The 14411-nt window shown below is 40.0% G+C and overlaps 1 protein-coding gene across 3 annotated transcripts in view; it reads left to right on the top strand.

The window, feature by feature from the left end:
• Window positions 1-14015, top strand: part of PRKCA (protein kinase C alpha) — a 193426-nt gene extending 179411 nt beyond the window's left edge. For 2 of the 3 annotated variants that reach the window (XM_080994553.1, XM_080994552.1), the window contains 2 exons: window positions 2968-3108; window positions 6703-14015. In XM_080994553.1, coding sequence (XP_080850679.1) covers window positions 2968-3108; window positions 6703-6867 — 306 coding nt within the window. In that variant the 3' untranslated portion in view covers window positions 6868-14015. The other variant, XM_080994554.1, reaches the window with a different exon arrangement.
• The last annotated feature ends 396 nt before the right edge of the window (window positions 14016-14411 follow it).

Raw genomic sequence — 14411 nt, 5'->3', positions numbered from 1 at the left:
CCTGGAGGTCCCTTTCATAGCCACACAGTTTCGTAGAACCTAGGAGGCACAAATTCAATTTCATAGGTATTAGAAACTGAAGAGGGAGCTCCCAAATCTTGCACTGGTTCTAAAGATAGAAGCTGGTGGCAATATAAAGTAATTTTTCTATCCTTAAGGTGCTTGAATGTAAAGGAGATGCTCAATATCTCAGGGAGGATTCTAAAATTTGATTTTGTGCTCCTTGGGTCTGCATTCTTCCTGTTCTTTGTTTAGTTTGGTTTTTGTTTCATGCCTTCAGAGTACAAATGGCTGCTATACTTTAGGGCACCCTGCCGCAACCTGGTTGCCCTCTAAATGTTCTGACCTACACATGTGGAAGTCCTTTGTGGGGCACCAGGTTTGGGAAAGTTGCTTTAGGGGGAGGGAGTTGCTTGTTGTATTTCTCTCTGTTTTCAGGATAATGATGATACCACTAATATTATTACTAAACATTTTATTAAGCTCTGCTAATAAAAAAAAAATCATTAGGTCCTTTGGTTGTTCACTAGACACTTCTGAACCAAAACTTCCTTGTTCTATTAATACAGAAAGAATTTTGTGTTTGAATTGTTTACTTGCATTCCTGAGTATTCTGAAGGCTGCTTCACTCATAGAAGGCTGCCTTCCTCCGTAGATGAAAATGGTCACATCTTTCTTTGTATTTAAGTTTCTCTTCTGTCCACCCTTGAAATTAATTTCCAGTTGTGCAGCCACAAAAGGTCACTGCCCTAGGACCTTATGGTAAAGGGTGCGTAAGAAATCTAACAAAGGAGCTTCATTTATTGCTCACCTGCACCGCTAGGTGGCATATGCATCGTGTCTTGCAAATTGAGCAGACACCTCCCATGGCAATATCTGCTTCAATTCAATTCATGCTTTTAGGAGGGCATACTGTCCATAAATTAAGGGGGGCAGAAACAGCTTATTTACTCCCTGATGCAAAAATCTTTTCTGAAATACAGATGGATTTTCCTCCTTCTTCCTAGCAATTCAACCTGATCCATCAGCAGGAGAGCAGTTATGCACCTGTTCCTAACAGAGAAGTTTATTTCACCGTAGATTAGGGGGAACACATACCGTACTTATGATAAGAAACCATTTCTGGAGCCAGCTGCTCCTCAAACAAATGCTTTAGATGTGCTCTGGTTATTTTATATCCAGAAACAAGCCTGCCATTTCTTTAGATCTCTGGTGCTCAACCCGCACAGTCCTTCTTTTCATTTTGTAATTGTGACAAAGTGATAATCTGCATTTGGCTTGTGTCCAAAGATTCAGAAACTCTGCAATTAACAATGCAGTCCTAAGCATGCATATTAAGAAGTCCTATGTAGCTTTGGTAAGTGGGCTTAAAGGTAAAGGTACCCCTGACTGTTAGGTCCAGTCGCAAATGACTCTGGGGTTATGCCGCTCATCTCGCTTTACTGGCCAAGGGAACCGACGTTTTTCCGCAGACAGTTTTTCCGGGTCATGTGACCATCATGACTAAGCCGCTTCTGGCGGAACCAGAGTAGCGCACGGAAACGGCATTTACCTTCCCGCCGGAGCGGTACCTATTGATCTACTTGCACTTTGACGTGCTTTCAAACTGCTAGGTTGGCAGGAGCAGGGACTGAGCAACAGGGGCTCACCCTGTCGTGGGGATTCAAACCGCCGACCTTCCGATCAGCAAGCCCTAGGCTCAGTAGTTTAGACCACAGTGCTACCCGCATCCCAGTGGGCTTAGGATTCCCCTATAAGACACTTTAAGTGTTACAGAAAAACAGGTCTGCTTTATTGACTTTAGGGGTCTTAATAAGGAGATGCTGCAGAAGTGAATGGAGACATTAATCTACCCTGCCCTCTTCCTCTCTTAAGTACCCAGAGTGGCATACAGATAAGCAAAGAATACAAAGGAAGCTTTTAAAAATCACACAAAATTAGACCTAATTCACACATTCCTATACTGTATATAAGTTGCTATCCTGTCAAAAATGGTGCATCCTTGAAAGTGACTTGTAGGGGTTTTTTTTGCTGTCTGTTTCAAAGTTTGAATTGTTTTGATTTCTGCTTATTCTAACTCCGCATTTATTCATGTTGAACACATAACTAGAGATGAACATTAAAGAAATCGCTGAGGTGTTGAAGCCGGTAGACAGACCACAGAATTCATTGAAACCGTACTCCCTGCAACTATCCATTTGCCCTCCTTTTTAAGAGAGCCATTCAAGTTACAAATATAAAGGCTTTCTCCTTTTCCAAGATCATGCTTCCTCCACGCAGATGGTATTGATCAGATAAGTAGTAAATATACGAACGAAAAAGAGGCATACTTGTTGCCACTGGGTTAAATCGCATAGTGGCCTGGTTTGCATGTCATGCTAAGCCAAACTCTGGCTTAATGCAAGCTTGTGGGCTCCCAGGAAAGAGATTGTGGCTGCTTTGTGTCACCCTGGTCCTTTTCCTGCCATGCCAATGGTTTGGGCTTAGCATGTTGTCAAACCATGGCTCTAACAACAACGTATAACCAAGACTTGCTCTTGGTTTTACATCTCTTGGGTTGTCCAGGAGCTGAGGTTCAGGTGACATGCTAAGCCACGGCGTGACCTAGCTTGGTTTGGTGCAGCAGCAAAATGTCCAAGGAGGAGTAAAGAGGCCACAATCTTCTCCCAACGAGCCAGTATTTGGCTTAACATGATGCGTGAGCCAGGCCAATGGGATGGCTAGAGTGTGCCCAAAAGATAAAGGGTAAATTACATTTCTTACAGTTTCAGCATAATGGAATTTATCAAGTTTAATTGGCTTGTTTAAAAAAAGACAACAAAGTAAAGGCTGTTTCCAGAGATAAAAACATGACCAGGTTTGCAACAATTAAAGGACATTTTCAAATATCCTATTCCCAGGCACAGCTCTACTTTGTTGCTCCCATTCTGGAAACCTCTTTTCATGAGTTTTGTGCTTGATTTCCAGCTAATGACTAAACATCCTGGAAAGCGTCTTGGCTGTGGGCCTGAGGGGGAGAGAGACATCCGAGAGCATGCCTTCTTCAGGAGAATTGACTGGGAGAGACTGGAAAACCGAGAGATCCAGCCTCCCTTCAAACCTAAAGTGGTAAGTGACACAAACACTTCCTTTCCCCAATGAACTGTTTCTGGAGTTGTTGTTTTTTAAAAAAGAAATATTTAAAACTTGTTTTGTTTTTCATAATTTAAGTACACAGACTACAAAAAAACCCATTGAGCTTCCTGAAATACACATTTTCAATCCAAATTATCTCAATGATCATAACAAGTTTTATACGTATGCTGAAATATCCTCAGGTTTGAAACAGCAAAGAGAACAATAGAATAACTCAAGTAGCCTTTGCAGCATTCAATAAAACGGCAGCCAGAAATGGCACTACGTCATGCTAAGATTAAACGTCAAGCACATTAGCCTTTACACTTTTAAGCATGGAGTGAGAATATACTTACATCAGTCCATGGAGTAGGCAGGTACCCTGTAATCTGTTTTTATATCAGCCACCTGTTTTTAGCACTTAAAACTAAAGTAGCAGCTGAAGTTGATAGATACAATTGGATCCAGTCACTGTAAAGTGTGTGAAGCATGTCAGTTTCAATGGTAGTTCAGTGGAGTGACAGTCTTATACAGTCTGCATTTTTCTCTTTTTTCCTTTCCCATGCTCTTATACTTTTGCCCTTCCGGCTTATCGCTTCTTCACTTCTCTGAGTGAGAATCCCAATCTGGAATATCTGTGGTTTTTTAATTCCATGTGTGCTGGAAGTTTGATATTAATAATCATAATAAGCAGCAGCATATCACAGAGTAGGGTAGTGCTGGTTTTTTACCTCATGGGAATTCATCAGAGTTTCATTAATATTTCTTGAATTTTGTATTTCATTTCCTTTTTCACAAAAAAAAACTAACCACCCAAAACTTTGGCTCTCCATGCCATGTCAGTTGAAATAACAGTAATACTTTTTAATGTGTTTGGTAATGCTTGCTATGCATACTTAGATAATGGAAAGCTGTTTTTCAGCTTTGGTGTGGGCAGCTGAAGGCTTTGAAATGCTTCATAGTTTATGAACATTACATTTGATGGAACAATTAATTGCAGTCACATGCTGCTTAGTACAGAATAAACTGGGGACCTGGAAAGAGTATTCTCTAAAACGTCTATTTTTGGTTTGTGGGCTGGAATGCCACCAAAAGACCCACCAAGCTAAAGGCCTTTGTGATTGTCACAGCGTTGCTTGGTTTAAAAACAAAAAAAAAACCACAGCAAAAGGGTAAGAGTGTATTATTTGAAACACTTTCCCATTTATAGCAAACCAGACATCAAGGTGGTGCATGTTGGCAGAATAGTGACAGACTAATGACAAATCCCACTGTAGGGCAATTATGAGTCATAGCCATGGCCACATAATGTTGAGATTTTAAAGAATGTAATATAGAACTTGTGCCTCTCTAATAGCAGTGTAAGCATTTGAGCTTCAGGATGCTGAAGCAAAAACCGAGGTTAAATACATGGGAGGGGGCTGAGCAGCTAGCGGGACATTATTACTCGTGCTATTCTACAGTTTAGCTGCTACAGATGAAATGGGAGTTCCTTGACTAATTATTGCTCCCAATCCTGTTAGGCATACATCTACAGAAGCAGGCTCCTGCACACATACTACTAACTGAATTATGAGCCTTGTAGATATTATCTATGCATTTCCTCCCCAAATCTTCCCTTTCACTGGTCAGGCAGTATCACGTGAGCAAAAGGCTGGAGGAGGAGTCATCTCATGCTCTCCAGTTCAGAAGGTCAAGCAAGAAAGAGGATAGCTCAGTTGGTTAGAGCAGGGTTTTGATAAGACCAAGGTTGCAGGTTTGATCCCCATATGAGACAGCTGCATATTTCTGCATTGGACTAGATCATTCTCAGAGTCACTTCCAATTCTATGATTCTATGTATATTTCTATATATACTTCTGGTTCACAGGACTGGAGTCATATTACACCAGTCAACAGTTGGTTATGAGATGGTGTGGGGAGATGAATTTATTCCTCCACCTGAGTCCTTGATAAATGCTACTGTCAATTATCTGACCAAGGAGTTACATGTGCACAATTCCAGACTATGTTTCTCTGGCTCAAGAGCTATTATTGTGATGAATTTTTTTAACACTTCATGACCATCAGATATCTATGTCTGTATCTGTGAGATTTTTTCTGGCCATCTGTACCATATACCTGAGGCATGTTCCTCAAGCCTTCTTAGTTATTTCATTGCATAAATGATCACCCATGATATTCTGTTGTGGGACTATTTTATATGTAGCTCAGATAATCTGAAATAAGGAAGAATCTGGGTAGCTAATATATTAGTCCTTAATTAAATTGCAGCATGTATTAAAACTTCTGCCTTTCACTCGAGAACAGTCATTTAGGAGCTCGTGTGAAGTACATATATTGGACATTTGTGGTAATTGCAATAGCATTTCATGATTTTTAAGAGGAAAAATCCAAATCAAATGTTTCTGAAGTACAATACATTTAATTCAATATTAAGTAACGAGAATACCATAGTTGAGTTTGCCCACACAGTTCTCTTCTAATGTTGTGGACTACAGCTCCGATCATTCTTGACAAGTGGCCGTGCTAGCTGGGGCTGATAGGAGTTGTAGTCCAAAACATCTTAGGAGCACCTTGTTGGCTACTCCTGATCCAGCAACTCAATCTTTTTTTTTAGTGCAACTGTTGGAAGTGTTTTCCTATGGCTTTTGTCTGATGGAATATGCCAGCGACAAAATTGCCTGCCACGTCCCTTTCAAAAGCTGCTTGTGGCATTTGGGGACCCCCCCCCCATTTCCCTTGGTTTTTCATCTTTATTTTACAGCTGTCTAGAGTCTGAGTACATACATCCTTCAAGAAAGAAAGAAAAGAATACTTAACATTAAAACTCGTGCAGCTCTTCTTTTCAGTTATAGCAACAATAGACTGGGTTGTAAACTAGCTTGCAGGGGGGAATCAGTACAAAAACTAAAAATTCATAAGCTGCCCTGACCACTCCTAGATTCTCATGAACAAATGCTCATGTAAGATCTGAATTATTATAGATTATTTAACTGTAATGAGCACTAAAGTGCTGCTGATGCAAAGTGCCACCACAACAACTGGAATCCTTGCTTTGTTTCATTTTGTGTATTATATTTCTACGCTACTTTTCGCTCACACGAATCACAAAGCACTACAGCACTCATAACCCACAAAGCAGTATTAACGACATTAACAGTCAAAAACAAACTAAGCACCACTGAATTAATACTGTTGAATAGCTTTATTATTACTTACTTCACTTGAATGCATGCCCTAAGATAGTTGGAACTGTTTGTATGGAACAAAACAATGTGCGGACTTCTCTTCATTCATCGCTTGTGTCGAAAAGAAATGGTACAAATTTGCGAGGTCCAGTGCAATTAGCACACTTTCAGAACACTGTAGTCCTGTGTGGGGAACCTTTGGCCCTTCAGATGTTGCTGAACTTCAACTCTCATCAGCCCCAGCCAGTGTGGCCCTAGGCATGGCGGGACTTGGAGTCTAGCAACAACTGGAGGCCACAGGTTCACCATACCTGGTGCAATGTTTTAAATTACTTCAGAACTTACAGCAAGATTCTCTTTTTCTGATTGATTTTTTTTTCTTCTTCCCACCTTACAGTGCGGCAAGGGCGCTGAAAATTTTGACAAGTTCTTTACCAGAGGACAGCCAGTGTTAACACCGCCTGATCAGCTGGTCATTTCTAACATAGACCAAGCAGATTTCGAAGGGTTCTCCTATGTCAACCCACAGTTTGTACATCCCCTGCTGCAGAGCTCAGTATGAAAACGATAGACGCGAAGAAGCCACACAGTGAAAAATTGTCCTTAGCCCTGGAGTTTTTAGACCTTTGCCTTGTTGATTCCATTTGGGTCTGAAAATTGTAGGGGTAAGAGGCGGGGGAAGATGCCAAGGTTTACAGCAAAGATCGTGTGGTCTCAGGAGATCACCACATACTACCCATTGTATTCATCTAGGAATCACTGCTGCTTTTAGGTTACTCTTACGAAGCTAGCCTTTGTCATTTTTTTTTATATAACTTCTGTTGTTTCCCATTGTACCCTGCACCTCTGGGATTCTTTCCTTTCAGGGGGTTAATTAAGAGTATCATGTAGACTTGCGGGGGGGGGGGGATAATCATAATAAGCAAATCTGAATTATTGCATGTAGAACCCTGTGGGACCAGGTCTTTCTTTGGTCTGCTTGGTGTCACATGACAGGATGAATGGCTGGGTAATAGGCCTGGAAATGTAAAATAACTGAAACAGAGAGAAAACGAGCAGAGAGTGGGGGGAAATGCTTCAATGTTAAAAATTGAGCATGTATACCTATTACAGCAAACAAATGAACAAATCAGATCCATGAGATCTTTGTAAAATCAGTTGATCAAAGTAGCAGCAAACGTATGAAAATATGAAATGGAAAAGATAAGATACGTAAGATTACTATTAACTGAACCTATGATGAACTATCTCAAAGGTAAAACTGCATCATGCTGATAATGTGTATTAACTTTAATCTCCATGAGATTACACTGTGATCCAGGGTGCCATTTGTACTGCTTAATTTTTGCCACTACTCAACGTTTATCATTAAGCCAAGTTCTAATACTGTGTTCTAAAAATTGTTTCTTAGCTTGGCTCTGAGACAAACCTGCAAAGCCCCAAGTCCCCAGTTTATACTTATTTATTTAGCAAAGTGCATGATAGGAAGGTGTTTGTACAGCGAATAATAGAAATGTAGAATTCAGAGTCAGTCCCTGCTTTTCCCAATAAAAGTAAGGTTTTTAAAAATTAAAAGCTTAGGGTGCAATTCAACATTGTGTTAGGATTAAAGTTCCGTCTGTAAAAGCATTTCAGCTTGCCAGACAGAACGATCACCCTCTCTTCTCCCCACAGGCTGTTCTGGGGGGATCTCTAGGCACAAGGAGAAGTCCTTACACAGGACTTCTGCGGATGGGGCTCATTAGATGAATCCCCTCCCTCAGTATTTTACATGGTTTAAGAGCCCTGGAGCCACAGAAAAACAAAACGAGAATTGAAAAGCAGCTGAAGATATTGTCTTCGGCTGCAGTTGTCCTGGCTGAAGACGTTGAATACATTTTTGCATATGCATCATGCAATGAATTTTGCATGTTTAATAATAAGCATTAAGTGAATCTATATTACGGATGATTGTTATCAAGAATGAAGAAGATATATACATTTTTTATAAGACACAGCTGTGCTATCTTTGTGAAGGTTATTGTTCTGGATGACTCTTTATTTAGATTTAGCTTAATGTTTTATTATTACTAGTTTTGGAGGTGTGTTTTGTTTTGTTTTTAAGTTCTGCATAGCGTGGATAGTTTAGGGAAATCTATGCCTTGTTCTTACGTAGGCCTAATGCTAAATTATAACAGCCACCTGCAGCTTTTCTGCAAGGCTCTGACCTCCATCAAAAAACTTTTAACCACTGCCCTCTGAGCCCCCAGGCTGCTGAAGAAAAATTCTATTGGTGCATGTAGATAATTTCTCTACCCACCTCACCCAAGGTTTCCTTTTGCACCAAATCCCCAAAACATGTTTTGATCATTGGCAGTTTATAGAGCAGCTTGATGGTTTCATATGTACAGGAAAAGAGGACTGGAACAGGAAAATTTGAAAAGAACTGACTGCATGCTCAGAACATGTTCATATCCTCTTTGAGACATGGTTGAAGTTGAGTGGCTATTACACATCAATTAGTTTTTTAAAACAGGAAAATAATAATAGGCCATTGCTATAATTGATAGATGCTTCCTCTAGAGTTCCAGCCCCCATGTTTTAAATTGCTTAAGCTCTCCCTCACCTTATTTTATTATTATTATTAGAATATGTTGATTTTAAAAATCAGTTTGTATTTGATTTGCACTTTCGGCATGCGGTATGGTACACTTCCCCCCATTTGTTAACATTCCCCCTTTTAATATTTGCAAACCTAGATGCTGAATATGCGCTCCAGTGCCAGAATCTTGTCAGGCCTTTTCCTGCACGGAGGGCAATGCGCCTGCTGTTTTGGCCGCACGAATGTGCTTCCTAGAAATGGGATGAGTTCCACAAGATTACCGTGAAGGAAAGAGAGGTCTCCACTTTTATGAAACTGTTACATAGTACACTATAGCTCTGAACAGTGCCAAAATATTTCATCTCTCCTCTTCTTGAAAGCACTTGCTGAACAGCCCCACTATTCTCTGAAGGTACCTTAACACAGAGTGTTTTACCTTCATGTGTGCTCACTGGTGTAGAGGCCCCTACGCCAACTCACGAAGCACACTAGTGGCCCCAGGGTCGCATGTGTACATGTGGAACATCACATAAGCATGCCACTTGTAATCTGCGGCAAAGAACCGATACTGTGAATAAGAGGCATATGAACTTTATACTATAAAAATAGTATAACAATGAAAAATGTGGTCAGGTGGACTATAGTTACGCGTAAAAGTATCAAAGCTATCAGAAATTGGTACCTTTACTTTACAAGAAAGGTGTTCTAAGTTGAATTTTGGCACCATATCTCCTTCACTTTTGCCTCTTTTTCTAAACAGTTGTCACAGTTTGAGAGAAAATTAAGCATATTTTATCATAATTGGGCAGATAATTTTTAATTCCCAGACTTAACGCTTAGTGGTTTATCTATAATTGGCACAGCCTAGCTAGCAAAATTAAACTTTCATTTGATAAAGAAACAAACGCTAGCGTTCCACTTACTTGATATATTTTTGCCACTGGGGCGAGGGAACACAATATACTCAGTGATGACACTTTTGGGACTATATTGAGGCTCAAAATCCACCCATCAGCATGCTGAGAAGGGAACGTTATTTTAGGACATGTTCTTTCCCCATGAAATCCCCACTTTCTGCAGCCACGGACACAGACAGGGGATTGCAATATATACGTTGAGGGTGCATGGATTGCAATAACGTGGAGGTGGTGGTGCAATTTATAGAGCAACAAACAAGAAGACTTGTATCTGCCTTGAGGAGCTTACAGTCTAAAAAGCAAGATGCAAGAGTGCTTTGCCTCCATTGGGAAAGGAGGCCTAGCTCCATGGTAGAGCACATGTTTTTCTTGTGCAAGGCACCAGTTCAATTCCTGACATCTCCCGTTTAAAAAGATAAGGGAGGGGTGTTGTGAAAGGCCTCTTCCTGCCCTTAGACTACGAAGAACTGCTGCTATTCATAGTTGATAGCACTGGGGTAAATAGACCAATAGTCTAACCAGGTATATGACACTACCCTATGTTCCTTTGGCTTTGAGTGCTAGATAATGTGGAGTTGTTGAACTGAGCAAAGGACTGCTTCTAAAATTATCACCCAACAAAAGCTAGTGAAATAATGGCAAATAGATGGTAATGACAGGAACTTGTATTTATAGCACATATATGGAAAAGTGTGATACTGAGCAGTAACCGGCCCTGACTAGGTTTTGTTTCAGGGCCCTGTGTCTCAGCTGTTCAGTTTGCATACAGCTGCTTAAAACGCAGGTGGAGCATTGCACTACAAAATACAATAATTTGCTTTCCCTTCCTTTTCCAGCAGACAAACATACCGGCACTTTCATAAGCTGTTTCAATTGCTCTGGAATTTGCCTGTTCAATAGCAGACAGTAGTCTCTGTTCTTGCTCTTTTGAAATCCCAGCATTGGTCTAATGCGGTATATGCTCAATGCTTTTAAGCCATTAGTTACCTTTTACATAACTGGGAAAATCACCAGTTACAGAAGCACAGAGACTCCCCCCCCCTTTTTTTTTTTTGTATAGCAAAATGGCAGGCGTTAAGAGGGTGCCGCAAGGGTTTAACGGCGAAGTATTTGGCGACTGTTGGGTTTTTTTAGCACAAAGCAAGCTAGTTTCCCCTAGAATCCCCGAGAGCATGTATTCTTAACCAGGACCAGCTGTAGACACTTGTGCATCTGATACAGAATATTAAAATGGCACAAGCCTCTACACACCAGCTCCTACAACAGTTCATCCGTAATAGCTGGACTCCTATTTCTAATAGTGGAAATAAATGCATGCTCAAGAAGCCACGGTCCCCTGAAAGTCAACATTTCATTTTACGCAGACTTAATGAACACTGGAGACATAGCTTATTTAATCGTCTGTGGAATTAAAAGCAATTCTTATTGGCCTTGAGGGGGTAGGGTTAAGGCTGCATATGAAAATTTTTAGCAAGTCTAGTATCCGCAGAACAGAGTTCTTTCCCGACTTTTAGAATTATTTTTGCAATAGGAGACAAATGGAGGACAAAACGGATCTTCTAGGAATATGAAGCTGAAGGTTGCATTATTTTATTTTTATTTTTGTATATTCAGGACACAACCCCACTTTTTTTGCATCCTTCCCATCACATTAGCAGCATCCTGTGAGTTGAAAGCTGTGCTCACAGGACCAACTGAATTGGGCCCTCAGTGCATATTGGTTCACGGTTATCAAAATACAAGCGATTCCCTCGCGGCCAAATTCAACACAAACTCAACGTAGTGTGGGAAATGTATTTATAGTGTTCAGTTTATAATGTTTATGCCCATTAAGGAATTTGGTAGGGTTTTTTTTAAAAAAAATATCATGTGATTTGTTACCTTTGTTGTCTAGGCCATTAGAATGTAATGGTTGTCGCTTTTATTTCATTTTTTAATCTGTTTGCATCTGTAAAAATGTGTCAAATATTAAGAATTTGGTTGTAGCAAGGTTTGGTTCAAAGGAAAAAAAATGTTTACTTGCAAGACAACAAAATGGTTAAACCTCACATCTTTGCCAACAAAACGTATCTGAAATACTTAAAGTAAATTGGGAATGATTTAGCACTGATAATTACATATCACTTTATATCATCAGCTGATAACACTGCCAGTGAAAGCTGGCATCTATACAGCCTTATAGTGAATCTGTAAGCATGCAGCAAAGTCCTCTCTGTTCATAAGAAAATCTTGGGGGGGGGGTATTGCTATAATGTTGTCATAGTTGTACCACAGGTCTGGGATCTAGGAACAGTGGGCTTCTTTCTCAGCTCTACCGATGACTCCCTTGGTGGCCTTTGGCATGGTACTAAACCTCTCTGCCTCAGTTTCCCCATCTGTAAAATGGGGACAATAATACTACTTACGTCCCTCGCAGGCTGCTGTGAGAGCTGTTTAGTTGTTGTTCCTGGTACACTTCTAATATGAAATATATATATTAAAAGTATTATACTTTTTAATAAGGAATCCATTTGTTCAATTTACATGGTTTGCTGAAAAAACCAATGCTATTTATACTTTTTATACAACTGTAATAGTACTGCGGGGGGGGGGGAGTACTGAACTTATCCTAATCAATGTCTTATGGGGGTATGGAATACAACTTAGCTCTTGCCAGGCAAAGTTCTATATCGTACTATCAAGTGCTGCTTTTGCAAAAAAACAACAACAACCATGTAGACAGTTTTCCTATTGAAGAGATTCAAATCCTGTATAAATAAAGCATCACTGATTACTGTAGAATGAAACGTTAAGGAAATTCAACACCATATTTTCAGTGTACCCCAAAGCACCAGAAAATATAATAAGTTATCCTTATGAAGGCAACCAATCCCATCAGCAAAAAATCTATTTCCGTTGTTAATTCGGTTTGCCTGAGGCTTGCTGGCCTTGACTACTACAACTTTTTGTAGAAGAGAGATTTGATTTTTATCGGTGGGTGCCATGAAGAAACAGATGCCAGAAAGAAAGAAAAAATGTTTCAGATCATGTAGCAGGCCACAGTCTGATTCCATCGGATACATCTTTTGTACCACATTGGACATTCAAAGCTCACAAATTCCGCTGGGAATTTCTCCTATGCAAACCCCATTGAAACCTATGTGTGGGATTTTCACATAAGCTCATTGGGCAAGATTGTGCAAAGCACTTGAGTCCACCACCACCACCCATTTCCCAGTAGAAATTCACCTCTCCAATGTCCTTGCGTGCTCCCTAGATTTTCAGTGCAATGCACAACTTGCCCCTGAGATTTCCCATTCATTTGCCAGGCATCCCCATAGCTCTCTGTTCTATTAAAGTGAATTGGGAGGCCCTTGAAGGAGAGGAGCCTATCTCTGTGCCATGCAAGTACCTTACAGGTACATCTGTACCAAGCAGAAATGGCTGGGCCAGGATGGATGGATTTTTAACCAACCCATAATTAATTTCGTCAGAGTCATTGATTGTGTGTGCTTATCTGCGTGCTATGCAGGGTTTCAGGCCTAGGGTTCAAATGGTTCTTTTCTTTGGTATGATACTATAGCTGATCTCCAAGTAAGTAATACCCAAAGTGAACCCCTTTAAATCAGTGGGAAAGTCCATTTATTTCAGGGGGTCTACTCTATTACTTAGCTGGAAGATCACTGCCTGTTTCACGGAAATAACTTAAGAGCTGTTCCTTTCTTTTTGTTATTTATATGAATGCAAGCCAGTCTTAACATAAAATGTGATTTTATTGTTATTTTATTCTATTTGCTTAATGTAAAGCCTACAAATATGCAGGTCACACACTATGGTCAGGTTGCAGCCCTGGAATGTGTCAACACCTTATAACATCATGGTATTTGCTATGTTAACCCTTATTTTTTCTTTTGACAAAGGGTAGAATCAATAAAAGTTACCTTGTATGTATGATACCACTTTTAAGGCTCAACATTTATATTGCGGAGAGAAGGGAACCTTTTCTAATTATTTAATGACGATAAGGTACTGTAGGGACAATGGGAGAAGCCATTCGTTTGCAGGGGGAAATCTAAAAAAAAATAGCAGGCAAGATTAATGTACAAATTGTTGCATTTCTTCCCCACACCCCTTAATATTAATATTTAATCTTTGTTTGCATGACATTTTATTTTGTTAAATATTAATGGTAGTTTGGAAGCAAGTGAATATGAATAAAGATACTGATAATTATTTTGTGGAGGAGTGTCTTCCTTACACTGCCAGTTTTTGACTTGTCAAGAGTTTGAATGTATTGCTTTTTATCCCTTATGGTACTCCAGTTGAAGTACAGTTCTTACAGTTTGCGGTGTGAACTGCCCTTCCTTTCTTTAAGCTCAACTCAAGGAAATTTTGCATTTGATTCTGAATTGTCCCCATCCAAGAGTGTTCTAGTCCATGCACATATCAGCTGTAGTGGGGCTGAAAATAAGTTATTGGAAAGGGGGGTCCTTAGCTGTCTTTTCTTCATACTTCATTCTAGGTTTTTTCCTTTTTTTTCCAGTCGTCCACTACCTAAGGTTGCATTGGAACAGCTGCTTCCAAGTTTATAGCCTTCAACGTTCATTAGAGACTTGATGTGAGGGACCT

This window comes from Podarcis pityusensis (assembly GCF_964106645.2).
Source record: "Podarcis pityusensis genome assembly, chromosome: 2".
NCBI classification, from domain to species: domain Eukaryota; kingdom Metazoa; phylum Chordata; class Lepidosauria; order Squamata; family Lacertidae; genus Podarcis; species Podarcis pityusensis.
This window is presented reverse-complemented; position numbering and strand designations above follow the sequence as displayed.